The 26702-nt window shown below is 40.6% G+C and overlaps 3 protein-coding genes across 5 annotated transcripts in view; 1 reads left to right on the top strand and 2 right to left on the bottom strand.

Moving 5' to 3' along the window:
• Positions 1-12204, top strand: part of LOC116326235 (FERM domain-containing protein 5) — a 70946-nt gene extending 58742 nt beyond the window's left edge. Inside the window, exons 11-14 of the mRNA XM_031747429.2 lie at positions 493-567; positions 2511-2579; positions 2758-2864; positions 6959-12204. Coding sequence (XP_031603289.1) covers positions 493-567; positions 2511-2579; positions 2758-2864; positions 6959-7545 — 838 coding nt within the window. The 3' untranslated portion in view covers positions 7546-12204. The remainder of the gene's footprint in view (positions 1-492; positions 568-2510; positions 2580-2757; positions 2865-6958) is intronic.
• Positions 12205-12271: 67 nt separating this feature from the next.
• blm (BLM RecQ like helicase) lies at positions 12272-21935 on the bottom strand. Of its 3 annotated transcripts, none has more exons than XM_039615549.1 (22): positions 21916-21935; positions 20531-20591; positions 19813-20440; positions 19586-19721; positions 19050-19150; positions 18825-18939; positions 18091-18734; positions 17656-17832; positions 17455-17573; positions 16397-16510; positions 16160-16258; positions 15914-16062; positions 15675-15781; positions 15224-15384; positions 14879-15074; positions 14601-14791; positions 14372-14516; positions 14053-14252; positions 13588-13783; positions 13379-13501; positions 12813-13011; positions 12272-12685 (listed from the first exon to the last, which is right to left on the bottom strand). In XM_039615549.1, the coding sequence occupies exons 3-22, from the start codon at positions 20216-20218 to the stop codon at positions 12508-12510; spliced, it is 3756 nt and encodes a 1251-aa protein (XP_039471483.1). In that variant the 5' UTR covers positions 20219-20440; positions 20531-20591; positions 21916-21935; the 3' UTR covers positions 12272-12507. The 3 variants fall into 3 exon arrangements, with proteins under 3 accessions (XP_039471483.1, XP_031603236.1, XP_031603235.1); XM_031747376.2 differs by lacking the exon at positions 21916-21935 and adding an exon at positions 20827-21395; XM_031747375.2 differs by lacking the exon at positions 21916-21935 and adding an exon at positions 20827-21398 and having other exon boundaries at positions 19813-20591.
• Positions 21936-22846: 911 nt separating this feature from the next.
• Positions 22847-26088, bottom strand: ctsh (cathepsin H). The gene is made up of 12 exons (XM_031747446.2): positions 25943-26088; positions 25721-25752; positions 25443-25548; positions 25285-25355; positions 25094-25198; positions 24607-24693; positions 24460-24515; positions 24290-24371; positions 24113-24181; positions 23924-24030; positions 23275-23400; positions 22847-23187 (listed from the first exon to the last, which is right to left on the bottom strand). Exons 1-12 carry the CDS (start codon positions 26004-26006, stop codon positions 23118-23120), a joined length of 975 nt encoding a protein of 324 aa, XP_031603306.1. The 5' UTR covers positions 26007-26088; the 3' UTR covers positions 22847-23117.
• Positions 26089-26702: the final 614 nt, after the last annotated feature.

Below are 26702 nucleotides of genomic sequence, written 5' to 3'. Positions count from 1 at the left end.
AGCACACTCACGGATAGAGGAAATATTACATGACCCTTTCGATGACTCCCTGAAGTGGCAGACTGTTAATCTCTTATCAGCTTTCCACGTATTAAAATCTTACTGTTCTTGGAAGTCTGTGGGAGCAAAAGAGGACACAAGATCCCTCGAAAGCAACATGAAATATTAAATATTCATGTCTCACTTAGTATGACAATATAAACAATGAGTCCTGTATGGAGTCATGTTGAGGATGCAGTGCCCAAAGTGCAAAGAGATGACATACATAATTTAGTAAAAGAATATTTGATCCTAGTTCCTGGTTTGTTCTGAGATTCAGAAAACAAAAGATCACAGGCATTCGGGGTTTAACTGTGTGATTGTATTAGGGTCATGTTCTCCCTAGAATATATGGGATAATGTCGTTACTTTCCTTCTTGCTGTCTTTGATTGAATGCTTCTTTACTTTTACTTTTTGGTTTTGTTTTTCTCTTCTTTTCCTTTTTCCATCAGGCTTGAGAAGTCAAGTCAGGTTCGCACTGTGTCCAGCAGCAACCTATTCTTCAAGGGCAGCCGTTTCCGCTACAGGTAGAGTACACGACAAGGCAATATGACTGATGACAGGGAGGGGAGGACACTGCAGAAAACCCCCAGCTGGAGTGGAGAGAAGTGTTCCCAGAAGACTTGGCCTCCTGGCCTTCTGTGCTTTAAAGTCAGGGTACCTTTGCCTGGAGGAAAGGACTGACACTTCCCAAGACAGAGGACACAGAGGGGGAAATGAAGGGGACTGATGTCATGACACGTTTTTTTTTCTTTGTATCTGTTTTAAATCTATATTATGACATAAAAATTACGGAATATTTAAATACTTGCCAGCCACTTTATTAGGTACACTGTGCTAGTAGCGGGTTTGATTCCCTTTTGCTTCTGTTTTAAATCTTCATTGCAGATTCAATAAGGTGCTGGAAACATTGGAAATAAGATTTAAATGATACTTAATAAATACCACGGGGCTTAAAATGAATATCCCCCACAACATTACACCACTGTCACCATTGATACACTGCAGGATGAATCAATATTTTCATGTTGTTTACACCAAATTCTGAATCTACCGTCTAAATGTCACAGGAGACATTGAGACTGATCAGACCAGGCAATGTTTTTCCAGTCGTCTGTTCTGAGCCTGCCCAAACTGTAGCTTCAGTTTCCTGTTCTTAGCTGACAGGAGTGGCCCCCTGTGTGGTTTTTCTGCTGCTGTACCCATCTGCTTCAACATTGTGATGTGCATTCAGAGATGCTCTTTTTCTATACTTTGCTTGTAACGAGTGGTTATTTGAGCTACTGTTGCCTTCCTATTGGCTCGAAGCAGTCTGGCCACTGTCCTCTGACATCAACAGGACTTTTTCACTGGAGAACTGATGCTCACTGGGTATTTTCTCTCTTTTAATCCATTCTCTGTAAACCCTAGAGATGGTTGTGTGGGAAAATCCCAGTTGATCAGCCCGTCTAGCACCAACAGCATTCAAAGTCACTGAAATCCCCTTTCTTTCCCATTCCTACGCTCAGTCTTGACCATGCTTACATGCCTAAATGCAGTGAATTTAGATATTTGCATTTGAACAGTTGAAAAGGTGTACCTAATTAAGTGGCCAAAGAGTCTAGTTTATTACTGTCGGCATTAATTTAATTATAATTCTTGTATTTTTGTTTATACTGGTTTTCAGATATCAATTTAAGATTTCTGAGTCTAGTTTGTAAAGAAAAATTACATTTAAAATTTGTCTCTTTTTGCAAACAGTGTTCTGTTTAAATCGTCTTTTGAAAAGTTATTAGTAAAGCTTCTTACACCAGCGATAAGGAAGGTTTTTGGCCATAGTAGAAAATCTTAGAGAACTTCTGGGTCTGCAAAGGAAAGCCAATGAGGAAGTGCCTTTAAAATGGCATTTTAATTTTTTTCTCATGACCAGAAAGCATGACACTCCTCTAGGTGCCAAAAAAACAACAAAAAGTATCGAGTTTACAGAAAAGCCTGCTTCTTAATTTATGACCTTTATAAACATTTTCATAATGCATTTATTGTCTTAATCACTGGTTTTAAGTCTTGGTTAATACAACATCATGTTCATTTTGTAAATTATAATCCCATTTAGAAAACATAGGAGTGTGTATGCTTAAAAGCATGGCTACTTTTAGATTGACCTCAGTTTCTCAGTGACAAGATGGCGATGCCAAAACACTCGAGTCAGTTAAATGTGGAGTTCACTTTTAAAAGGCAAACCATGATCATTGTTTTTATATTTTTTGCCAAGAAGTCTGTGTGTGCATTTGTCTTACTGGGTGTAATTCAGTTACAAACTGCTGAATTCACCAGGACAAAATCAATCATGATGCTCATCTACTATACTCATCCACTGCAGTTATAGCTTTCATAGCATTGGGTGAGACCGTGGTGGGTGAATGGTTTTGTGCGTGTGAGTGTGCGTGTATGTGGAACTCATCCTGAGCATCGTCTCTGTGCTTTATAACAGTGGGCGAGTGGCAAAAGAGGTGATGGAGCAGAGTGCCAAAATCAAACGCGAACCTCCAGAAATACACAGGTAGAGTTATGAACTCAGGAGAGGTCAGAATGTTTGATCACAATTTTCTTTAATTTCCTCCATTTTCTTAGGAACCAAGCTACTGTAGATGTCTTTATATCAGCAGCGCCTACTGGCCACAGTACCTTCACTCACAGCTCAGATGTTTACGCATTCCTGTCTGTGTTTGTCTCTGCAGAGCTGGCCTCGTGCCTAGCAGAAGTTGTCCATCCATCACCCACGGGCCGCGGCTCAGCAGCGTACCGCGCACGCGTCGGAGAGCTGTGCACATATCTATCATGGAGGGTAAGAACTGAGTTCCACACTATTACCGTACCAAGCGCCAGGGGCTGTTCACTTGAATCACTGACACGCATAATTTGAAATCGTCAATAATAAGATCTAATCTTGATCTTATGCGTGAGATCCTCCTCTTCTTGAGAAAACAAAACGCTTGTGCACACAAACACATGATGTAACTAGAGCTGTTTGGAGCAGTCCATGCTGGTGGGACATGCTGCAGGTGTGTGCGTCAGTCAGCGTGCCTTACTTCAGTGCAGCATTTCGGAGATGTGTGTATGTTTGACCGCATGTTGTGCAACACTGTGGCAGCTAAAGTCACTTATTCAGCCCACCTGCAGGCCTCCTGGCCCTGAACAGGTGGCTTGAGTGTTTCTGTTATCTGAGATGGACACAGCAGGTGTACACCCCTTTTGTGGGTTAGGGTTAGACCTGGTCTGCCTGCCTGGCTTTCAAGTACATACCACCACTCAGTGGACTCAGAGGTCAGAAGCAGGTGTACTGTCTTAGAGGGTCTTTTGCTGTGGGTTGAAGAAAGCTCCCCGCACCCCTCCTCACCCACCCACCAGTGTGTGTGCTGACTGGGTGACTTGCAGCGGTATTAATACGCCAGCTGAAAATAACCTGGGTCTTTTACTCCATTTATGTCACTGGGTTGGGTGGGGCCAAACCAGGCCAGGCCAATGCTAGTGATTGTAGTACTGCTGTAGGAACCCACTCTTTCACCTCCGCAACTAAAGCAGAACCCTTCGGCCTAACACAAACACACCCTGTGGCCTGGACTCTGGAAAGGGACCATAAGGACAGGATAAGCACGTGCACGCTGCAGCCATGGTGAAGTGTCTGATCCGCATCACCACCCGGGTGAATGTCCACCTGCGTATGATCAATCATTGCTACCGGGATGTGAAAGTTCGTGTGCTGAGCCTGGGGCCTCGACTGCTGGGGAAGGCCCTGGGCGTCCTGCCCCTCTACCCTGCCCTGACTGGGCCGCAGGGGTCTGCCAAGTTTACCCCTCTTTCTGGCACTTCGCTACCTTCCGTTCAGCCCAGCAATCCTCCAGGTAAACTCACCACAGAGCCAGCCAGGAGTGTGCTTTACATGGACGTGCCGGTTCTCTATTCTAAATTAGTGTCTGCCTCCTGAGTGAGGTGAAAGTGATACAATTCCTGTGGTCTTCTGCGCTTCCAGCTTATTGGACAGGCAAATTTAAGCCACTATTGTCATATTTCAAGAGTACAGCACGATAATGTGGTGTGTGTGGTTCCTGTAAAAGTTTTATTATGCTAGAGTGTTCAAAATTTAGAGCTCTAAATATGGCAGATACAAATGGCAAACACATTTTATACTCACTGGCTCGCTGCTGTAAGCATAACACAGAACACTTTGAGTAAAGATAGCCGCTGACATTCACACAGCCTTTATGCTACTTTCTTTTCACTTGACTTAAGTTTCATGTCTGCAGAGGCTTAGGTGCCGGGCATAATCTGCCCTACTTTCTTACAGTTTTTAAAAAGTCCTTTTCGTGTTGTGCTTCCTCATCAAAAGCTGAATTTTAATCCCTTCTCTTAGTAAAGGTGTAATGTTGCTGCTTTGACACTGTGGGGAATGTGATTACGTCAGCAAAGAGCTCAACAGCTCATCTTCACTGACATCTATACTGTGCCTCTCTTGTACTGTACTATGACCAGTTCAGCTGCAGTACTGTATATCTTTGAACCTCTGTTCAATAGTTGCTTGTAACACTATGGGATGATAGTGTTTTTAGTCAAGTAGCAGCTCTGCCTTATGGCACTTCTGGTCAGAGACGTTTGTTTTGGGGTCTTCTAATACAGTAATAACAAGGGCACATACTGTAAATGTAATGTCACTTGATTGATTCCAGTGTGTTTTGCATGCCATTCCTCTCTTTTTTATTTCCTTTCAATATTTACATTCTCTTTTTAAACAAGGCATTTGTGTAAATAAATGCATAACTGTCTTTCCGGGAAAAAAAAATTGGTCATGTATTCCATAAAGATTCATTTTGTCAGGGATAATCGTGAGGAGCGAGTGTATGGCTAACACACAAGCAAGGTAAATAAAAGTAAAACCTAATCTAAAGAAACAGCACAGCAAGCAAAGGGGAAGCAAGCAAGCACAACAAATGAATGAACCACAGGACACAGGTGAGGGCAGAACACAGGAGGAAACCATAAATAACAGGCGAAAAAACAGATACGCTGGGGATACTGGGATCATAATAAAATCAAGACAAGAACTGAAAGAAATAAAATGATTTCAAAAAAAAGAAAAGAAAAATATCAGTATAATAACACAAAAACTTACACAGATAAGAACCAAAATTCAAAATCAGAGTTGAACCTCAATATGAGTAGAATTGAAATGAAATCAAAACAAGAATATAAAAAACTCAAGTGTGTGAATTTGACAACATTAAATATGTAGCAGATTAGTGATTTTGACCCAGAAATGGTGAGTTGAAAGAAAGAAATAAACACAGTAGGAGTCGATCATTAGTAGAGAACCATAGTCGATCAGTATAACACGAAGTCAGTTAAACTAAAGGGATATCAGTCTGTCCAGTTAGGAAAAATAAACCACTTTAAATTTCTGTTTTGGTGCAAATCAAAGAGACAGCAGGTGCAGTGGGGAGGCAACAACCAGGTCCCACTAAAGGAGGTCTGGACCTCATGCCACTCTCATAGAGTCTGATTCTGATCTGGAAAGATGCATGAGTAGCCTGCTGGAGTTCATTCTGTATGGCTCTGCCAGTGGTCCTTCTGGGATGTGTCACAAAAATGTGAAGATACCGCTCCTGCTGTTGGGTTGATGCCCTTCTACCGGCACTCTCCAACCCTCTTTGTGTAAGAGCCCGTGTGGGTTGTTTGCTTTGTTGTTGAAGGATATGTACATTACATTTGGACTGGATTCAAAATGAGTATGTTAGTAATGTTGGCAATATTGGATTTTCAAAGAGCAGAACAAACAAACTTTATTAGTGCTCATTTGTGTTAATGCACACTGGGTGGAGAGGAGGATCCATATGATATGTTGGCCATGGTTATTTCTATAGTTTGTGTAGACAGACTTGTGAAAACACATCTTCCCCTGGGACAATACAGACTACCTAAAATGATTCACATTAACTGCTTGACTGTGGAGAAAGCATGATCAAATTTCAGCTCTCAAAGTGGAGCCTGTGTGTCTGCACGTTGTAACAGACCTCTGCTGGTCAAACAGAAACCTTTCAACAGTACCAGAACTACAGTAAAGGGTGTGTGTGAGTGCCTCATTAGATGGAAAGTATAACTGACCGTTCACTTTAATATTAACAAGAGCAAGAAGAACAACAACAACAAGAACAAGTGAAGAAAAAGTAATTAAAACATTTAAGAGGAGTTAAAGGTTAAAACATATTAGGTGTAGGAATACTCACAGCACAATGAGGTTAACAGTGAGGAATAAAGAAAATTATAATTCAAAAAACTGTTAAATTAAAACAAATGTGAGGAAGAAGATGGATGTGAAAACTATGGATGATCTATTCCAGGGATAACATGTAGAGAAAGAAAAAACAGGAGAGGGCCGAGGACAGATCCCTGAGGTACTCCACAGGTCATCTTCATTAAGGATGACTGTGATTTGCCAATGTCAACACTAAAAGAGTTATCATATAAATAAGAATAAAACCATCTTAAAACTGACTGTACCAGAGATGCCAACCTAATGTTGGAGACCATTCAGTAAAATGCAGTGAGTCACAGTGTCAAATGTAGCGCTCAGATCTAATAAAACTAAAATAGGATTTACAAGCATCAGCAGCATCCAACAGATATCCCTCTGGGGAGTGCTGTCTCTGTGCTGTGGTTTGCACTAATTTCAGTTAAAAAGACCAATCAAAACTTGGAGAGACAGGCAGGTTTGGAAATTTGTATAAAATAGTCTCAAAATTATTTGCGATTGTGCCACTATCATAGCATATAGATAAAGCCCCTTTATAGCCAAGTTTATATAAGTTCTTTATGTCTAAAAGGTGTGTAATATTTCCTATTTCATGTGATTCCCTTGTTTTATTTCCTCTTTGAACTCCTCTGCAGGTCTGGAGTCCTTGCGTGACAGTGCCCACTCTACACCGGTGCGTTCAGTGTCCCACGGGGAATCCTTTATACCACGCTCCCGGAGCCAGGTCGCAGATACCAGCGAGGGGATGGCAGTTATCTCTGACGAGGCTTACAGCCCCTCTGACAGCGTCCTGCCCACGCCGGTGGCTGAGCACAGCATGGAACTAGCCGTATCACGCCAAATCAATGGAGCACCCTGCAGCATTGAGGAGGAAAAGGAGTTGGAAGCGGGCACCCCTATGCATGGGGAACGGGGTGATTATGGTGCGGACAGTAGATCTGCACAGGAGGGCGCAGGGGGGGACTCAGCCCTCAGCGAGGTGGAACAGGTGAATAAGTTTGTCTTAAGTGTCCTCCGTTTGCTCCTTGTGACCATTGGACTCCTCTTTGTGTTGCTCCTCCTCCTCATCATCCTCACCGAGTCAGACCTTGACATTGCATTTTTAACTGATATCCGCCAGACCCCCGAATTTGAGCAGTTCCATTACGAATACTTTTGTCCCCTCAGGCGGTGGTTTGCCTGCAAGCTCCGCTGGGTGGGCGAGTTGCTCATTAACAAGTGAGAGTGAGGTCGTAGAGTCCATAAACCTGTTCGGGGGTCTGACAAGACGGTTAGGACTCCGGAGTGATGGAGGGCAGCCTCGTCCCAACCATGAACCCTGCTTCTCTCATCCTCCTCCTGCAGACATACAGCTTGGACCACTCCTGGTAACACCGGGCCAGGATCTCTCTCCCCCTCCTCCACTTTAAGTTGCCCTCACCCCCCCAACCCCCTCCTCGTTTCGCTTACGTTGTTCTTTTTTCCTTTTTTTTTCTACAAAAGCCAGGACACTTTTTTTCTGCAGTTTTTTTTAATTTCAAGCCATTTCAGGTATTTTATTTTTTCAAATAAAACAAAGGAAAAAAAATTTAAGAGAAAAGCAAAGAACTAAAGGATTTTAAACAGTTCCTTTCACCGGAACAGAAGATGTTTTTTTTTTGTCACAACAGATGAACGTTGCCTTCGTTTCTTATTTATTGCGTTTAAACACGATTAGCAGAAGGAGAAGGGGTCATGAATGGTGATCAAGGAAGTTGATTTTGTCAGTAAAAGATGGAAGAGAGTCACGTCAGAGTCAAAGGGCCTTCTGCTGTGAAGCATACGCGAGTCAAAGTGGTGTAATAGCTTTTGATATCGATTCATCCCCATCAGAAGTCGGCAGCAGATTAACCTCATTAGAAAAACAAAGCAGTTTGAAGGGAATAATAGTGAAGGCGTGTGGAACGGAAAACAGAAAGGGTGGTTAATGAGTTTTTTTGGGAATATAGAATTTATTGATAGCTTAAGACACAGTTAGACTTCAGTATACATTTGTATACAAGGTTCGCAAGGTTATTTTCTAACACTTTATAAGGATACGGTGAAATAAGTACCAATACCTGTAGTGTTATTTGCCCAGTAGTGTCAGACGTTAGAAAAACGCTCACGATGAGCAAAGATTCACTGGCACCAGTAGATGATAGTCTAGGTAGATGTGCAATGCTGACGTGGTTTTAATAATTAAGAACTTTGAATGTGCTCGTTGGTTCAGTTCTTTTGTTATTTCTTCATTTTAATTTGATTTGCTTTTTTTTTTTCATCACGTTGAAATTCGATGAATTTCAATGATTTGTTTGTATGAAGAATTCTTGATTTATTTTGGTTTCATATCAACCTTGCTCTGACTATATTATTATTATTGTTAGAATAAGAGTAATACTGTACTTTTTGTACAAATTAGTTTGTTTCCTAATATATATTGACACGTTTTCCATGTATATTTTAACAGAACTGAAATGTTATTTTGTTATTGAGATTAAATTATACCTTTTTTAGCGCTGTAAGGTCAGAAGCATTTATGGAAAGATGGAAGGAGGTCTAAAAAAGAAAAAAAAACAAAAAACAACAAAATAAAACAAAAAACAAAAAACAGGGCTTTTATCCAGATCCATTCAACACTAATTATGCCTCCCATCACTCCACCAGCAGAGTGTGTGCAACTTTAATGACCATTTAGACTGAATTAAATCTGGAATGTCATTGTACCACCAATACTAAATAATTCAAAAACATATGTCCGACTTTCATAACTTTATCATATCTTATTTTACTTGAAGAATTTGGAGAGGTGACGGAGCCTGACTGACTGGATCTACGTTAAAGGGGACCTGTTAGGCTTTTCTCTTTTTTTGTCATATTTAAATATATATATGCTGGATGCTCATATTTCAGATAGTTGAGTATACAAATGTGCAAATAATCCATGTGAGACAGAAGCTCAGGCTTCGGGCTGCTGACAGTTTTATTTTTTTTATTTTTGGACCCTTGGACCTGCATGATGTCAGTAAGAGCGGATGTCCCTAATATGGTCATGTTTAGGCACACAGTGCTGGTTGTGTGCGCACATAACCACCACTCACCTGATGGAGTGGAGGAGCTAAAATGGCTCATTTCAGACAGAAGATAAGCTGAAGGGCTGCACTAAAGCACAGAATGAGGTAAATAATCATTATTTTAAGCTGTTTTTCATGCGAAGCTACTCTTAAGGATATAAAAGGTCCTCTTAAAAAAGCGAAAAACAAACACGCAAATTAATTTGACATTTGTAAAGATTTAACCTTAAAAAAAAACTGGGAGTGATAAATGCTAGAAGATGAACTGGAGGCTGTTTTGATATTGCATAAAATTAGCTACTATTAATGCAATAATTATCTTTTCTCTGCATTTATAAATACAGTTTCTGTTGGTCAGATTAAGGAAAATCACATTGAAACAATAAATTAATCTAGAATTAACTAATGTGAAACCGGAAATCTTGACTTTGGTGGAGACAGACTGCATAGAGGAACCCTTTCTTTATCTGGAGGATTATATCAGATAACATCTGCCCCTTGGTGTCTCGGTCAGGCTTGAGGCTCTTCCGTCTCACAGCTCAAGGGAGCAATAACTGTCGTGGCTGCTGGATTCTGGTTAAAATCTGGGGGGGGGGGGGGAGTTTGTATTGTGTGTCTATCTCCTGCACCGAGTGCGGGTGTATGTGTTAGTGTGTCATGTAGGAGTGGAAGCAAGATTCACGGTGACGGAGTGGAGGCTTGGACAGACTAAAGCAGAGAAGGAGGAGAAGTGAGAGGGGTGACGAGAAAGAGACGTAGAGAAGTTCTGAAGGATTAATTACCATGTAAATTGGGAATTGAAGGCTGGTCAACGGCTGTACAGGGTTAATGTTTTCTTTTTTTTTTTACACACCCCCTCCTGCAGCTGCTCCACTAAAGGCTTGATGGTGCTACTTGATTTGTTTGCTCCTGTGTAAACTGAGCATATAAGTCCTCGGCTACGGCCTGACTGCAGACAGAGTAGCTTGCACGCTGGCATTGTGGCTGGATCCACTCCTTTGGCTAATTGTCTTTCACAGGCCATCGTTATCTCTGGTGGAGGTAACAGCACTGACATTTCTCAGCACAATGGTAAAAGGGAAAAATAGAATCAATACAGCAACACTAGCAAGAAAGCTGTTGGTGCAGGAGCTTATTTATGTGAAGAAAAGAGAAAAAAGCACATTTTTTCCTACCAGGGGTTGGAGCGGGGTGGGTGGGTTGACTTTTTTTTGTGTAATTTCATACTACATATTTATTACTTTTTCACTGAGGTCAGTATGACCCTTTAGTCCAGCCAGGCTGCATTGTTGTAGACATCTTTTTTTTAAAAGTGTTCCTTTTACATCTCTCAGCATTATGTAGCTTAAGCGGTCTCTCTGAACATGCAACAATTTTAAAAAAAAAGAAAGAAAAAAAAGAAGGCAGCATTATTCATGAAGCAATAAACAGCTGTAAGAGCAAAAAGTTGTATGAAAAACATGTATACTAAGATCTAATGATGACTAATGTTTGATGAGTCAAATTTATTCCCCCAATTTGCTGTTGTGCTCACTCGAACAACGATGCTTGGACTCGAACGCTTAGACGCTCGGTTACCTTTGCAATCAATAATCACAGTTTCTAAAATGGCATTTTCCTCAGAGACCTCTTGTGTGGATGTTTGTTCTGCTGTTTTCTTTGTTGTTTCACTGTTAAGCGAAACATTGCTCCCTGTGCCTGGATCCTCACTCTGCAGTTTACCAAAGTGGCAAAGATGAAGGATTGGAGACAGAGAGGCGCAACATCTCTTTCAGCTACAGACTTCTCCATCCTTAAATCTCCCAAACCAAGAGGGGAAAAACTGTTTTTAGCTCTGTCTTAGACTCTAGTGTTCAACAGGCAGGCAAAAACCTTTGCAAGCCTGTTTCCTGTGACTAACCTGACATTACATTTCAGTTGCAGCGCCACGTTTACATATTCTGCAGTTACTGTACTTCATGGGAGATGACAAGAAGCGACATACTTGTACTTTTTCAAAAAATATGTGGTTGCAGTGGAAGATGAAACATTAATTTTAGTAAAAGTAAAATACACGTGATGAGAATTAACCCAGTAACAGAAGCTGCATGGATTTAAAATGCAATTTCATACGACAGCCAAGTACCATAGATTTCTGTAAACCTTTGATCGATTGTTATGAAGGCTGTAACAAAAAGATCTTAAGTTTCATGCCTGAGGTTGCTTTTTTTTTAAATTCTACTGGACTGCACTTTACTGTGACGTGTTATATTGTCTACATATCTGAGTCATTATTAGCTAAAACAGCTAAAAAAAAAAAAAATCAGAATTTAAGATTTCTGTTGCAGTCACAAACCAACTTACCTGACCACAATTAGGTTTGTTCTTAATTGGCTTGATTTCCTTCCTGGCCAGAGCCCCTGTCACATTAATGTGGATGGTGCGAAGGGTTTAATGAAACTAACCCAAAACATCTTGCTCTGCTTTTTGCCCCTTTGCTCGCTCCCAGTAGACAGACCTTCACACAACTGTGCATACACGTCAGTGAGTGTATATGCATATCCATGTCTGGTGGCGTGTTCTCTAGTCTGCCTCATTCTATCCTCAGATCGGAGATTGCTGTTTAATTATGTTAAATATACAAGTATATATACATATATATATATCCATGTGCCAAATCCAGTTCTTGTTCAGTCTGATCCATTCCGAAACCAATGTTTGTACTGTAGGTAACCTTCTGTACAAGTCAGTATAAAATATTGTTTCTCTCCAATAGTCCCTTGTAACTGGTGCCATTAAATAAGACACTTCAAACTTGAAATAAATGTTAAAAACAGATGCAGCTGCTCGTGTGGTTTTGTGTTAAAAAAAAAAACAAAAAAAACAAACCAAAACAAGTTAAATTGATACTCATGAATAAGATTTTAATTTATTTTTATTATCAAATAAGATAAGCACATAAATGTGCAGGGAAGGATTCTGGCCACAGAATTCAAGTAAAAATGTACAACAATATAAATATGCGATAACTGTACAGAAAATGCAGTTTTAGCTGGTCCAACACGCAGCAGCAGCTTGGTGGATTAGAAAGTTAGCTTACTAGCCTACAAAGTCAGATACGGGACGAAGGAGTCCTAGCTAAAGTGTGAAAATACTGGCTTTAAAAACGGACGCTGGCTGCTTTGAGGCATCGGGGCTGCCAGTAATCCTGGTCTCCTGGTTGCTGATGCATCACCTGCTAAGCTCCTGGACCCTCGACCTCCACCCCTGGAGCTGGAGGACGACCAGGATTTATTGCTGCTGTAGCCACGGCTAAATCCACAAAAACCACCACAGCAAGACAAAAGAAAGCAAAAGAAGAGTTCAGTTACAAGGTGACGCCTATTGGCAAATATGATCTCCAACTGGATGATGACATGTGAGAAAACACTCTACAGACCCTTTAGAACTGGAGCTTGTGTTGCCACATCCTTTTTTCTTCTTGGAATACTTAAAGAACGGAGCCTTCTTTCTCTTCTGTCCCTGTGCAGACTTATTACGGAAGTAGGTGGAGGACTCTGTGTCGTCCTCGTCATTTCCACGAGTGTGACCTCGTGCCGTGTCTATCCACCCGTCGCCCCCACTGTCAGCCTGCTCCTCTGATACACAGAAAAAATTAAACACAAAAATTAAAATTAAACACAATGTGTGAAATTAGTGCTAGTGGTCAGCTTCCTCATAGACATGCCTATGGTGTCAACTTCAAAATCCTACACACCTTGATCTCAAGTTATCACATTCACAAGATTTTAAGAAACCTTGACATCTGACCTTGAGGTCACAGATTTAAACTGGTCCGAGATACATTATGATAGAATTGGAAGCTTCTATGTCGCCTCATTTTCAAGTTGTCTTATTCACAAACTCAGGTGTACATGCTGCCCACCTGCCAGATAGGTTGACGACAGAACACCATCATCTGATGCAAAAAGTTGCAATGTGCAAAACTTCAGTAGGATCTCTTACCAGGTAGCTGCCACTCAGAATATTTCTGTAGGACCTGAATGACTTCAGCTCCATACTTGTCCAGTTTATCTTCTGTTACACCATCAATTTGCAGGAGGACTTCAGGGTCAGAAGAAAGCTTTTCTGAATGTGACAAAAAGCGTGTCAAGTTACAAAATGTTTGCTTTTGAAATTAAATAAAAAGTTCTGTGTCTGAGAAGTTTAATTACCAGCGATCTTTTTCAATGTGGCAGTGGAGAAAATGTTGTAATAATGAAGGCCAAACGCTTTCCCTAGCTGCTTGCAGAGATCCAACAGCTCCTTAAGACACTCCTGCACCATCTCCTCTCTCCGGGAGATGTTCTTCGCCGTGCCAGCTTTATGTTTCCTGATGGTGGACGCGCTCTCGGTCTCATAAAACTCCACCTGGGAAATGATTAGAGCCAGCAATGTTTTCAATGACTGGCAGCACTTCAATGCAAACTCCTACTCTACCTCTCTTTATGACACTTTAAAGCCCTTTGTACACCAATCGTTTCTAGTAAAAATGACACAAATTCAGATTTTTTTAGGATATGAATTTGTAATGCACACTGCAAGCAAATTAAAAAGCACCATGAAAAACAATTGATAATTGATTTTATCATGCCTGTCAGGTCTGTAAAGGCCTTAAATGCTGATGTGCGACCTCTTACCTGCATGTGTCCAGACAGCACATTCATGGCTTTTGTTCCAGCGGAGACATAAGACACAGCTTGCCCACCATTGGTGATGTAGAGGTCTTCAACCAGGACGTTATCCAGAACCAGCTTTTTAAAAAGACGGTCAGCATTGTGTCTGGAGTAGGCTGCTCCAATGCCAAACATTCCTGTCTGTACCTTGGCAGCTTTAGAGCCTGACATAAAAGAACATTTACAGTTTTTAACCATACATATTTCAAACAACTGTACTGGGAATATCAACTTGTCTAGTTGACAAAGGCATTTTTACTGCTTGCTTGTGTATGTACTGTACCTATGAAGATATCCACAAGCATGTTGAGGGTCAGTCTGTTTTGGTTAGCAGTCTTGCCAAACCTTGCTCCGACTTTCTCACAGTTCTCCTGGACAAACCTCACGATCTTTTTCACATCTTCAGTCACGTTTCGCATCTTGTATTGCTGTTTTAAGGAACATTGATGGTCAATTACAAACAGCTGGCGGTAAGTTACATATATCATCGACATAGAAGAAATGATTCCTACGTTGGGTTTGGTACAGTTGTCGCAGCTGACGTCTGGATGGTCCTTACAAAAGTTTCTGTTGAACTTCAGCTCTCCGAAGTACGCAAGCAGCTGAATTCTTCTGCACTCCATCACGTTCTCGCAGAAGTGCACCATGCTGTGTAGGTTGTTGTAGTGAGTTGCCTTGGTGTGTCTGTCGCCTTCTCTGTCCACTGCGATAATGCAAGAAGCCAAAAAGACACTGTGTAAACATGTTAGGAGCTGAACTGGCCTGGACGGTTTGATTTTCTATCACTTACTGCTGATAATCCTCTTGATGCGCTGGACGTCGGTGTAGGAGTAAAAGAGAATGCAGTGAGAGATCTCTCCATCCCTGCCAGCTCTCCCTGACTCCTGGTAGTATCCTTCCATCGATTTAGGCAGACTAGCGTGGATCACATAGCGCACATCAGGCTTGTCAATGCCCATGCCAAAGGCTATGGTGGCACAGATGACCTGTTGGCAGCAATGAAAGAAGAGCAATATCAAGCATGACTCAAAACTGTACTTTAAATTACACAACCATCTAGTGATCTCGTCTTTGTGGCCAGTACCCAGACTGCTGGTTATGTTCATAATATCTATAATTTGAGTTTTGAGCTGACCTGGCAACCATCCTGATTGATCCATTTGCTCTGCACATACTCTCGGTCACTGTCACTGAGTCCTGCGTGATATGACAGGGCTGATAACCCTGCTCTCTGAAGACTCTCAGCCATGGCATCACAGTCGTTACGAGACAAGCAGTACACGATGCCAGAGTCACCTGCATCAGAACAACAGACAGATGCACATAACCTCCGACAAAACACAGATTTAAAAGAACTTGGGGATTTTACTTCTATCCAAAATAACATCCAACAACTTGATATAATAAAATTCTACACAGTAATCCACTTGGCTTGTTGTCTGCAAACTGTTTTGATTTCCCACATACTGTTCCAGACATGTGAGGGCTCAAAGTGTTCATATACAGTTAAAAATTTAACACAGCAGTTATGACAGTGTTCTGAAAATAGCATGCACCAGGATCAGAGAAAGTACTGAATTATTTACGTGGATAGTGCTTCTTGATCCAGCTGGTGCAGTCCTCATCCACCTTTTTGGGTTTCTTGGGCAGCACCGCGTACTTCAGGTTTGTTCTGTTGAAGCTCATTGTAAACCTGAAAACACATTGGAAGAAAAATGTTCAGTTACCATTTTGCTTTTTGATCCAGCAAGAAAAAAACCACACCCACACCCACACACCCACACACACAATAAATCTAAGCCAGAGGCTGAAAGTGAACACATACACTTGGGGTCGACTCATGTTCAGCTGGTTGAGGATGTCTTTCTGCACTCGTGGCGTAGCCGTGGCTGTCAGAGCCATCATTGCCACATTGGGGAACTTCTGACGCAGTTCATGCAGCTTCTTGTAGTCTGGGCGGAAATCGTGGCCCCACTGAAAGATTTAAAATGATGGGATGATTCAAAATGGCTGCTGCTAAAAATAAAAGCGTACAGCAGGACTGGGTGCGCATGAAAGAAAAGGAGCATACCTGACTGACACAATGGGCTTCATCTATGATAAACCGAGCCAGAAGGCCTCGCTCGTACAAGTTCTGCAGTGCGGAGATTAACCTGTTACTCGCACTCACCTTTTGGTGGGGAGTGAGGAATAAAAGGAGTCGTCAGTTTTAAGCATTACAAAATTTATAGTTACAGACATGTTTAATTATCCAATTATAACATAATTAAATCTTTCAAAATTAGATTACAAGTCACAAAAAGCTCACCTTTTCAGGTGTGACATAGAGCAGTTTGATAATGGGATCTTTCCTTGAAAGCTGCATATAAATCCTCGATGCTTCACTATCACTTTTATCACCAGATAGACTTGTTGCTGGAATCTGAAATGTAGAACAATACAATAAAAACAAAAATTAAAAAACAAAAACACAAAACAAACCACAACACAAAAAACACTAGGACTATAACAAACTTCCTAAACCAAGACTGAAATTACTATTTTCCATGTAGTGTGGCGCTGTTAGTGAAAATGTTAATGCAAGTGGGCTGGACAAGCGAAACTCCTCTTCGTCAGTCTAAGGAAGTTTAACTATATATTTAATACCTCAGATATCTTGATATAAGCAAATCAAATGCAGTATCTACATGATAAAGAAATGCTGCTGTAGTAAATTAAAGAAATTTGTCAGCATGACTCTTTGGACTTAAATTGTGAGAAATAAATGTCTAACATTTCAGAAAATGCTGTGGCACATCATTGCTCAGACCGTGATTTAATTATAAAGCAGAAAACTTTTGTTAACTCACAGAAAATGTCCTTTTACTTATTTTGGAAAAAACAGACATTTCAATTGTAGACACGAATTTTTCTGTTATTTAATTGTTTATATGTTACCTAATTACTTTGGTAATTGAATGGCCATAGGGGAGGTGTTTATCAGCAGGAAAAACAAGACTTATAAAAACACAGTTAACAGTGCAAAACTTGCCCTCCTTCACATTTTCAAAGGCCTTCCCCTGGACCAGACTGGAGTCTTTGCCTGGCAAATTCTGGCCCCTGGGCCTTGATATTGAGATGCATGTTATAATTCAATCATGATCAGCTAATCAGGTGGCAGACAGGGGCCAATTGGTGAAATGAACCAAATCTGACTGCCAAAAGTTAAGATATGAAATGACCCATAGTTTTGAAAAACTGTAAAAATGAAAATGCTTTTTAAAACTATTAAATTAACTAATTTATTTAATACACTTTCTGAGTACACGCATAAGCACTTCAAACTTTTCTCTGATCAAATAGACGAGTGGAAACAAGTATACTTACATCCAGAGTGGTGAGTTTCTGCACCTGGTCTACGATGAGTGATTTGAGTGGAGAAACCACCACAGTGACCCCCAGCGAGACGCAGGCAGGCAGCTGATAGCACAAGCTTTTCCCTCCACCTAAAATAATACAACAGTTTAAGATACCTGGACATCTTCACAGCAACCGCTGTACTGCTACTGTAAGCATGCTTTTACAAACCTGTGGGCATTAAAACAAACGCATCTTCACCCAGTAGTGCAGCATTAATCGCTTCTAGTTGATTAAACCTGAACTGATGAAGTCCAAAACGCTTGTGAAAGATCTTCATCATCTCTTGTGAATGAGGGAAGTTGAAGCCTCTGAAGCGATCATGAGCTGGGTTTTTGAATGTGGGTTCTGCAAATAGAGACACAAAAAAGACAAGTTCCTCAAAAATCAGTTCCTGTGTTTATCAGGTATGACAGACCTCCTTTAAAAACACATGTTTTCTGTTAAATCTATCTTTCATATGGAGTTTTGCATTTCAGGTGAATGAAATCAATACACTTGTAATGTGTAAACAATCTAAATGTCTGAGATTTGTGGACCAGAGGGAAACAATTGGCTGTTCTCAGATGCCTCAAAAATAGATTCAGTAAGTACAAAATGACTTGCCTGGAGAACAAATCGTTGACGGCTTTGGAGCAGAAGTAGGTGTTGTTGGTTTCTTCTCCCATGAGGACTTGCTCGGCCCCCCCTCTTTCACTGCTGTAGTCACAGCTGATGAAGTTTGTGGTTCGTCAAAGTAATCTGGGATATCAGAGTCATTAAAGTCGTCTATATCAAAGTCGTCATTGTAGAAGTCATCCATTTCTTCATCTTCAGCAGCTACAAACGTTGGGGTGTTGTTCGATTTCTTCTGCACACCACTCTCTGACTCCTTGGGTGAGAAGAAGAGGTCTGAGCCATCAAGATCAATGCTCGATTTCTCAGATATATTAAAAGATGGCTTTGTGAGCCTGTGTGCTGATGGAGAGTCACAGATACTGTCAGTTTCAACACCTATTGCCCTGCTGTCCTTATTATCCAAGGGCTTTAAATCAATAACACTGTCAGAGTCATCAGAGTCATAGTCCACAGAGATGACTGAAGATCTTCTATGCTGAGGAGGCTTCTTGGAGTCCACAGGCACAGAGCTGTTGGATGAAACACCGTTGCTTGAAAAGGAGGTTTCTTTGAAGCTGGGTTCAGAAATCACTGTGCTGTCTGGCTGCTGCATCCTAAACAAACAGTCACCGCCAGTTGCAAGAATTCTCTTCCTGCAGGAGAAAAGTAGGTGATTATGGTCATACTGAGATTTAATTCAAACACCATGAATAATGCCAAAACTACACACAAAGCTAACACACCTCTGGGCCCTCTTCAGTAAAAGTTCATCTCCACAGGACAAAGCAATTAATTCATGTTCAGGGATGGAGTCAACCAGAGCACAAATGGACTCCATGATAGCAAAAAGTTTTTCATCTGAAAAGAATTCAATACATGGAAAGAAAAAAACAACAAAACATGCTTTTGAATAAAATGAGGTATAGGATTTTTAATTTTTTTTTTTTTTTTTAAAGCACAACACTCACTTGTTTTGTCTTTTAAGCAGAGCTCAGATGGTTCATGCAGTGTGACGGGGCTCTTTGATTTCACAGCATTATCTCCAATTTCAGCATCAGCTGTTTTAGCTCTGTTTGAAAATAAAGCAAGTCATGTGATACATTTAGAACTCTTAGAACAACCATAATTTTTAAAATGACTTTCATGTTATAATAAATATGACCTGAAACTAGTGATTAAGTTCATCAGCTAAGTATTTATTAAGGTCAAAGATGAAAACGCCACAGGTCTTTTTCCCCACAGATCAGAAGTTCGGAGGAACCAAACTTGCTGGCCATTAAATTCAGTTTTAAGCCTTTTGCTCATTGGCACCATCTCTGAAGCCAAGGCTGTCTTTTATATTGTCTATACTTAAAACTTCCCCCATCAATTTAACTATTATCACTACAGAGAAGAGATTGCTGCCAGTAACAACTTTTTCCAGGATGAAAGAGAACATTCAAACATTTTGGCTGCTCCAAACAAGTATGATTGGTAAAATATGCAAGCACGTTTACATTCTGACCTTGTCTCCAGTGTTGAGCCTGTGTAAGTGATCTCATCAGGGATGGGTGAAGGTGGAATGCAGTCGAGGTTGTCTTCAGGCTCCGAGTTGTCATCTATCTCTATTGTCTTTGGGTCAATCCATATTTCCTTGTTACCTATAGAGTAACACATGGTAGCACATAGTTTGTTTGTTTTTTTTAATTTAATCTGCTGACCAGTGTATACCTAAAATAAACAAGCAGTTACCTGTGCCTCCTTTAAAAGGTTCCAGCTCAGCATTATTATCTTCTTCACTGTCACTCATGATATGCTTTAGATGTGCAGGATGTTTTCTGTTCATCTTCATGGCAAGTTCCTCCTCATCTGACCAGTCTGCTGGTTCCTGGTTCAAACTGGGTCCTGGTGAAACTGCAGTGGTGTTGACATTTTCCTCCGGCTCATCTGTTTCCATGCAGGTTTGTTTACCATTCTTGCTAGTTAATTTGGATGTTTTAAATAAGGAATCATAGTTCAATTTCCCTGTCGATTCTGCTTTTTCTCCAGTAGGGGATGGCAGTAGTTTGCTGCTTTTCTCTGATACTTCTGAACTGAATGAGTTGTTTTTTCCCTTGGCTGGTGTTTCAAAGTCATCTAAATCATCCCAGTTGTCCATAGGAAAACTACGTGACACATCCAGAGCTGTGGAATTGAATGAATTACTGCTACAAGACTGGCTGTTAGATTTAGCTGGAGCTGGTGCCGACTTAATATCAGAGACCACTGAAGGTGTTTGGGATGCAGGAGAGGCAATATCTGCTGGGCTGATGGCATCCGGCTTGCATTTTGAACTTACAGAGAAGTAGTTGTTGATTTTGGATTTTTGAGGTCTCTCAAGCTTGTTTGAAAATGTCAAAGGAGATTTAGTCACCAAACTGCTCTTGGGGACATTGACATTCCTGTTTGCCAAAGCATTTGAGCTGATTACCTTGGTAGGGACTTCCACCTTGGTCGTACCTGATGAGGACTTCTTTTTGAAAGAAAAAGCCCTGAAAATTACACACACAAGGAGCTGAATTACAAAAACAATATGACTGTTAAGACAGCTAGCCTAACAGACAGTCTTACAGACTTTGAGGTAAAATTGTCGCAATTCGAAACCATATCGCATGCCCAGCACTGTCACCCTAAACAGAGTGTACAGTAAATAACAAAACGTTGTGCTGTTAGCAAAGCGTACAGTTAGCTAGCAGTTTATCCTTGCGGTTTTTTGACCATACTTACCCCGGTTTAGGTTTAGCAACAGACTGCTTGCTTTGAGCAGCATTGCTGTGCCTCGCTAGCTGTTCCTTCAAGTTATTTTGTGGTAGACTGGACATTGTTTGTAAGAATCAGCGCTAACGTGTTAGCTGGCTAGCAATATGAGCTCAATTCATGAAGTAGCAGCGAGCAGTTTGTTTAGCATTACGCTAGACACGACGTGCGACCTGTCTCCCGAAGAGTCGCGCTTCACTCGTGCCCCTCACTGGATTAAAGCTCAGTAACGTTCATTACAGTTAAATAATTTTTTCCTTTGTTTTTGACAAGACTAACTCTCTCAATGTGTACCTGTAAACCCAGACAACAGATTTTTGCGCCCATTCAACAAACGGACTTCTTATTGGCCGAGGCTGATTCGGCGTGAGGATCATGGGAAATGTAGTCTTCCACGTGCACGAAACACATTGCGCCGGTTTCACACATACATTTTATAATTGTTTATAGTGCAAAAGCAGGCTAAAATTTAACTTTGAACTGATCTAATGCCGTCTACGATAGTTTTACACAAAACGCAATAATTTTATGTATACAAATTATCATCCCACCACTGGCTACCGTAAACCGGAGACCTACCTAACAGCGACCCCTGCTGCCCAGTTGCATTAAAAAAACAAAAAATCTGAAACCCTAACCCAGGGGTCGGCAACGTTTGGGAAAATAAATTAGAAGTATTTCGCTGAAGTGTATTTTATTTATGTTAGTTCTTTTAAACTTGTAGTTCTAAATTGGAAGATTATTGTGATATTGAAATATAAATATAAAATTATATTCTATTATTTTTTCCTCGCTCAATATAAGCGTCACACTCGCGGAAGCCGGTATTCCCGCCGAAACACCGTGCATTTATCGAGACTTTCAACCCCGGGTAGGCCAATTATGGATCTTCGGATCCACATTATGTCAGCAGCTGCACCGTGAACTATGTTAAAGACAAACACTGCTCACGCCTCACAGACGACAGCTTACAGTCCTGCGTAAACTGACTTCGCACAGCACCGATTAGCAGACGCTGTGCGCAGAGGTTCAGGAGCAGAAGTCCCATTGTAAACATACCACGGCAGACCCGACGATGTTTGCATGAACGCGCTTTTCACACGCGGTTGCTGTACGCATACAGCCGGCTGTAGCTTCGCAGCTCACAGCCCGACACACACCACCAACACAACAGCACAGATAGCGCAGACTTTAAGGCGGCGAGGCGTGATTGCGGGTGCCGCTCAGGTGCGTCCGCCTTCCCTGCAGCGGCGCTGCAGACCACGCCCCCGCCGCACGCATTAACCAGGTAAAATACATATTTAGGCAGAATTTTGCAAATATCTATTTTCAATTTTTCAGCAGCATAGAGCTTTTTTTTACCAATTATTTTTTAAAAGTCAGGTCAAGGCTCCAAAAGCCCAAAGGAGATATAAGGGAGGCGGCTCACAACAGTTTTTGTTTGCTACATGGATCATTTTAGTTCAGCTGGGTGTCTTTGCTTTTGTTATATTTCTTTAAGAGTTCAAAATGTGTTGATTACATAAATAAAATGTAATTTTCTCTGTAGCACTTCATGGATTTCATAAGCAGCACACCTTAGTTGTTCACACAAAGGTACAAAAAACAATATATATACAGTGTTATCTTCATTTTAGATGTCAAAAAGTATTTGCGGCTCCCAGTGTTTTCTTTTGCGTGGAAACCGGGTCCAAGTGGCTCTTTGGGTGTAAAAGGTTGCAGACCCCTGCCCTAACCCAACTGACACCGGGGACACAAAATCAAGCTACCGGGTAAACGTTGTTTGCAGCACTTACACATAACACCTGATAATGCCCTTCATACCCTGCAACATTCCTGTCACAATGGTCTAATTAAGCCAATGAATAGAATATCCGATTTAAAAAAAAAAAAATATTTACAATAAAATTGTCACAGAGGGGTGTAACAATTGTGTCTCTTTGTTTTCTGTGACTTTTTACTGCAGTGCATTTTGAATAAAAACTCGACATATTTAATAGAGTTTATTTGCAAATTTTATCCAAACAGTTTGAATAATTTTCAATGAAATGATCATTTCAGTTGCATTTATTTCATAGTGTAGTGACCTGGATCCTTCTGTCATAGTGCTTGAATGGGGGTTAAAACCTCTTCCCTTTTTTGGAAAAACAACACATCTGTAGATGCACAGGCTGCTGATTTTAAAACAAACTGTGTACAAACAATATAAAAATGAACTGGCTTAATCGTCAGCCCTTTTGTAATGTGCAAACATATAACAATCACACCACTGGGAATGATGCGCAGGCAGCAAGTCCACACATGTTCTTCCCACGTTCAATGAGGAAATACCTGTGAGAGGACAAAACTGTTACTCTGTTGCTTTGGTTCATAACATTTAGGGATATTTTTCTACATGTGACTGATTAGAAAAATTACCCGTTCATGCCCCAACTTGATCCCCATGAGTTCTTTACTATCCAGTAAGGAGTACCATTCTCTTGTCCATAGCCGACAGCCAGAACTGCATGGTTCACTTTGTCGGTGGTGTTGTGGCATTCAGTGCTGAAAGCAGAACATGTTTCTTCTGACTCCATAAATATCTTTTATTCAGAAAGAGGAACTAAACCTCTCAAATGTCTGAAAGTAACAGCTTTACTGACATTTTAAACTGAATGAAATACTCTAAACCCTCTTTTCACAGTTCTTATTTTAGCAGCAGTGGTTGTGGTAAACTTGCTGTCCAAATGAAAAACAGGTTTAGAGCATATGTGTTTATGTGAGCATTTGTCAAAAAATAATGTTTGCAGAATAATGTATCGATCATTTTAAATGAACACTTTAAATATACTGGTTTTTGTACTTCATGTTTTTAAAGTGTTTAGACTTGATCAGTAGATCATTGCTAAAGGTTCAAGTAAAGGTCTGCTCCATTCATTTCATGGACACTGCGAGGGAAAAATGACCAGAGCAAACATGCGAGAATCTGCTTGCATTTGTTTATGTCAAATCTAGTCACCATATAAATAGTTAGTATGTGTTAATAAATATGAAAAAAGACACATTTGAAATTATGGCCTCCTCTTACCTGGTGTACACACCCTGGTGGTAACTCATAAAGTCAGAGGTCACCTCAAAAGCAAAGCTGACAGGATTGTGTGTCCCGACAGCGTCCACCATCTCCAGCTCATTGTACTGACAGATAGCAGAAAAACGTCATCATTCACTCGCTTCTCTTAAGACTTTTCCTTGATGAAAATCCCTTTTGGATACTCACTGCTGTTATGTTCACCACGCTATTCACAAAAGCAGCGGCCTTTCCTGGTTTGTACACACACTTACCCTCCTAAAATGACAAAATGACACAGTTAAAATAAATTAAGCCATAAAACACAACTGCATGTAACCAAAAAGACTGCTTTGTTTAATGTTTCTTTTTCTGGCTGATAGTTACAAAAGCCGTGTATGGATAGTCCTGCTCGGTCATCAGTCCCTTGTTGTACATGATGTATTCAAATGCCTGACTGGGAAGACCTCTGAAAGAAAAATTAAGATTATATTAAATGAGTGAGCGGTTACAGGGAATTTTCTTTTAAAGGGGAAGGTAGCAAATGTTTGACTCACCCATTGCATCCATGGTTGTTGAAATCTTGAGCGCAGTCTACCAGCTGTTGTTCTGACTAGTTAACGCAATAGGCAGGAAAGTTAGTCATTACGCTTTGTCATGAAGCGCAATTTTTGATACATAATCAGCTAATTAAAACAAGTCACCAGCGGTACAAGCTTCCCCTTGTTGATGGCAGTTACAGACTCCAAACAGCCAGTGGTGGAAAACGTCCAGCAACTACCACAACCTCCCTTTGGTGTAAACACACACACACACACACACACACACGCACAAAGACTTTAGGAAAGATTTTATGCATTGAAAGAAATACTAAAAAAAATCCCACAAACTCAACTTAACACTGGGTCTTTTTCTCACAGCAGGCTTGTTGACATGTTTTATTTGGAAGAACACAGGATAAACTATTTAGGGGCAAACAGTTTTTGCAATGCCGCTCAGCAAGTAAGTTTAGTTAACCTGTTCTCAACATGCAACAGTAACATTTTTCACTGCATTGTGGGGAAACTGCATCCCCTTAAAGGGTTTCCTTTTTAATTATAAACATTTTATTTTACTATTACTATACTACTTTTTTTAATCTACTGTCTGACTGAGCAACCATGCATGTGGATGTCTGAGGTTCAGTCTCACCTGATTCTTCACTGGTGTCACATAATTCCCTTTCTTTCTCCAGTCGATGGAGTCTGGAAGCAGCCCATTGCTGCTGAAGTAGTTCCCTTTGGTGGCAGAGCAGTTCTGCAAAAATCAACTTGTCAAAAAACACCCCAACAAAAAACAGCTTAATCATCATTGCAAAATGCTTCTTGTATGAGCATCATTACCTGAGGCTCAGACATGAGGAAGGACTTTCGAAATTCACTGAATGTCATGTCTGAAAACTCGTTCAGCCCCACTGCAGGAAGAGAGGTAATGCAGGTGAAAGCACTTTAGGATGAGCCACGTGAAACAAAACGTTAATGCAAACACAAAGAGGTCTTACTTGTGAAGGAGTGGTTTCCTTCATTGTGTTTGTCAATCCTCTTCTTGTTCTCTGTGAATATCTGCAGTCTTTGGTAGTACTCCTTCAAGTTGTACTCTTTGTTGTACTGTACATGGAGGAAGGGTGCTGATTTAGACATTTATTTTTAAGGTTGATGCGTGGCTCTAGTGCAGTGCGCACTTGAGCCACATTGTTACTATGATTTTCACACCAGTCAACTTCCTCATAACAACATACTGAGCTCAATCTTTTGCTTATCTCACGGCGCTATAACCTACCTGTGCCATCCATGACTTGAAGTGAAACTCGTCTGTAAATAATCCATGTTAAAAAAAATGTTAAAAAGTGTCCGATAAAGAACATGAAACAATAGGAGACGTACAGACGCCATGGCCGTAAATATGAAAGCGAAAGCTGGTGTAGCGCAAATGACAAAGTAAAAAAGAACTAAAGGAATAAAAATATAAAGCGCACTTTACCAAACAAATAAAGCGACTTACCTTGCTCAGACAGGCGAAAAGCTGACGTTACAGAGGCCGCAAAGAGCACAAGAAAAACGAACATCGTGGCGACTGTTTCAAGTACCAGTATTTACAGCAGGAGTGTGAAAGTGAAGTGAAACAGATGAGGCGAGTCACGAGGTGAACAGCTGCTGTTACTATTATGTGGCTATTGTTCAGCGAACCACGGGTAAATGTTTGATGGCTCACGGACTGTGTTTTGCTTTAAGCTATAGTTTTTAAAAAATGGAGAGCACTGCAGTAAATAATCATCACAATACACAAGTGTCTTCGTACAAAATGGTTAAAATAAACATAAAATAAGTCAAATGTGGCTAAAGTGACATTGTGGCATTAGAGAAATGTAAATTATGTACTAAATGTATAAAGCAGCAGGGGGGAAAAGCGTATATAATCTGTTAGTAATATCTTAGCCCCAGTTTATAGCATGAGCATGCTATGAAACGTTTAATAGCCTCCTCCTTTTTAATCTGTATTTGAATATTTTTTTAATGTGCCTACATTTAGGAATGTAGCTACAAGGGCATATTTTAGTGAAATAATATGGTTTGCATGACTTGAAGCAATAATTTTGTAATAAGCAAGATACATATAAGCCATCAAGTTCACTCCTAGAGCCAGTCCTGCGTTATTACCAAGTCTTTTGTGATGTTAGTGAATGAAATAAAGAAATCAATAAAATCTGTGTAGACCAGGTATTGAGCTGGTCCCAGGTTTCATGAAACTTATGATGTGATTG

Source organism: Oreochromis aureus, linkage group 7, assembly GCF_013358895.1.
Source record: "Oreochromis aureus strain Israel breed Guangdong linkage group 7, ZZ_aureus, whole genome shotgun sequence".
NCBI lineage: Eukaryota > Metazoa > Chordata > Actinopteri > Cichliformes > Cichlidae > Oreochromis > Oreochromis aureus.
The sequence above is the reverse complement of the archived record's forward strand: the minus strand, read 5'-3'. Positions and strand labels throughout refer to the sequence as shown.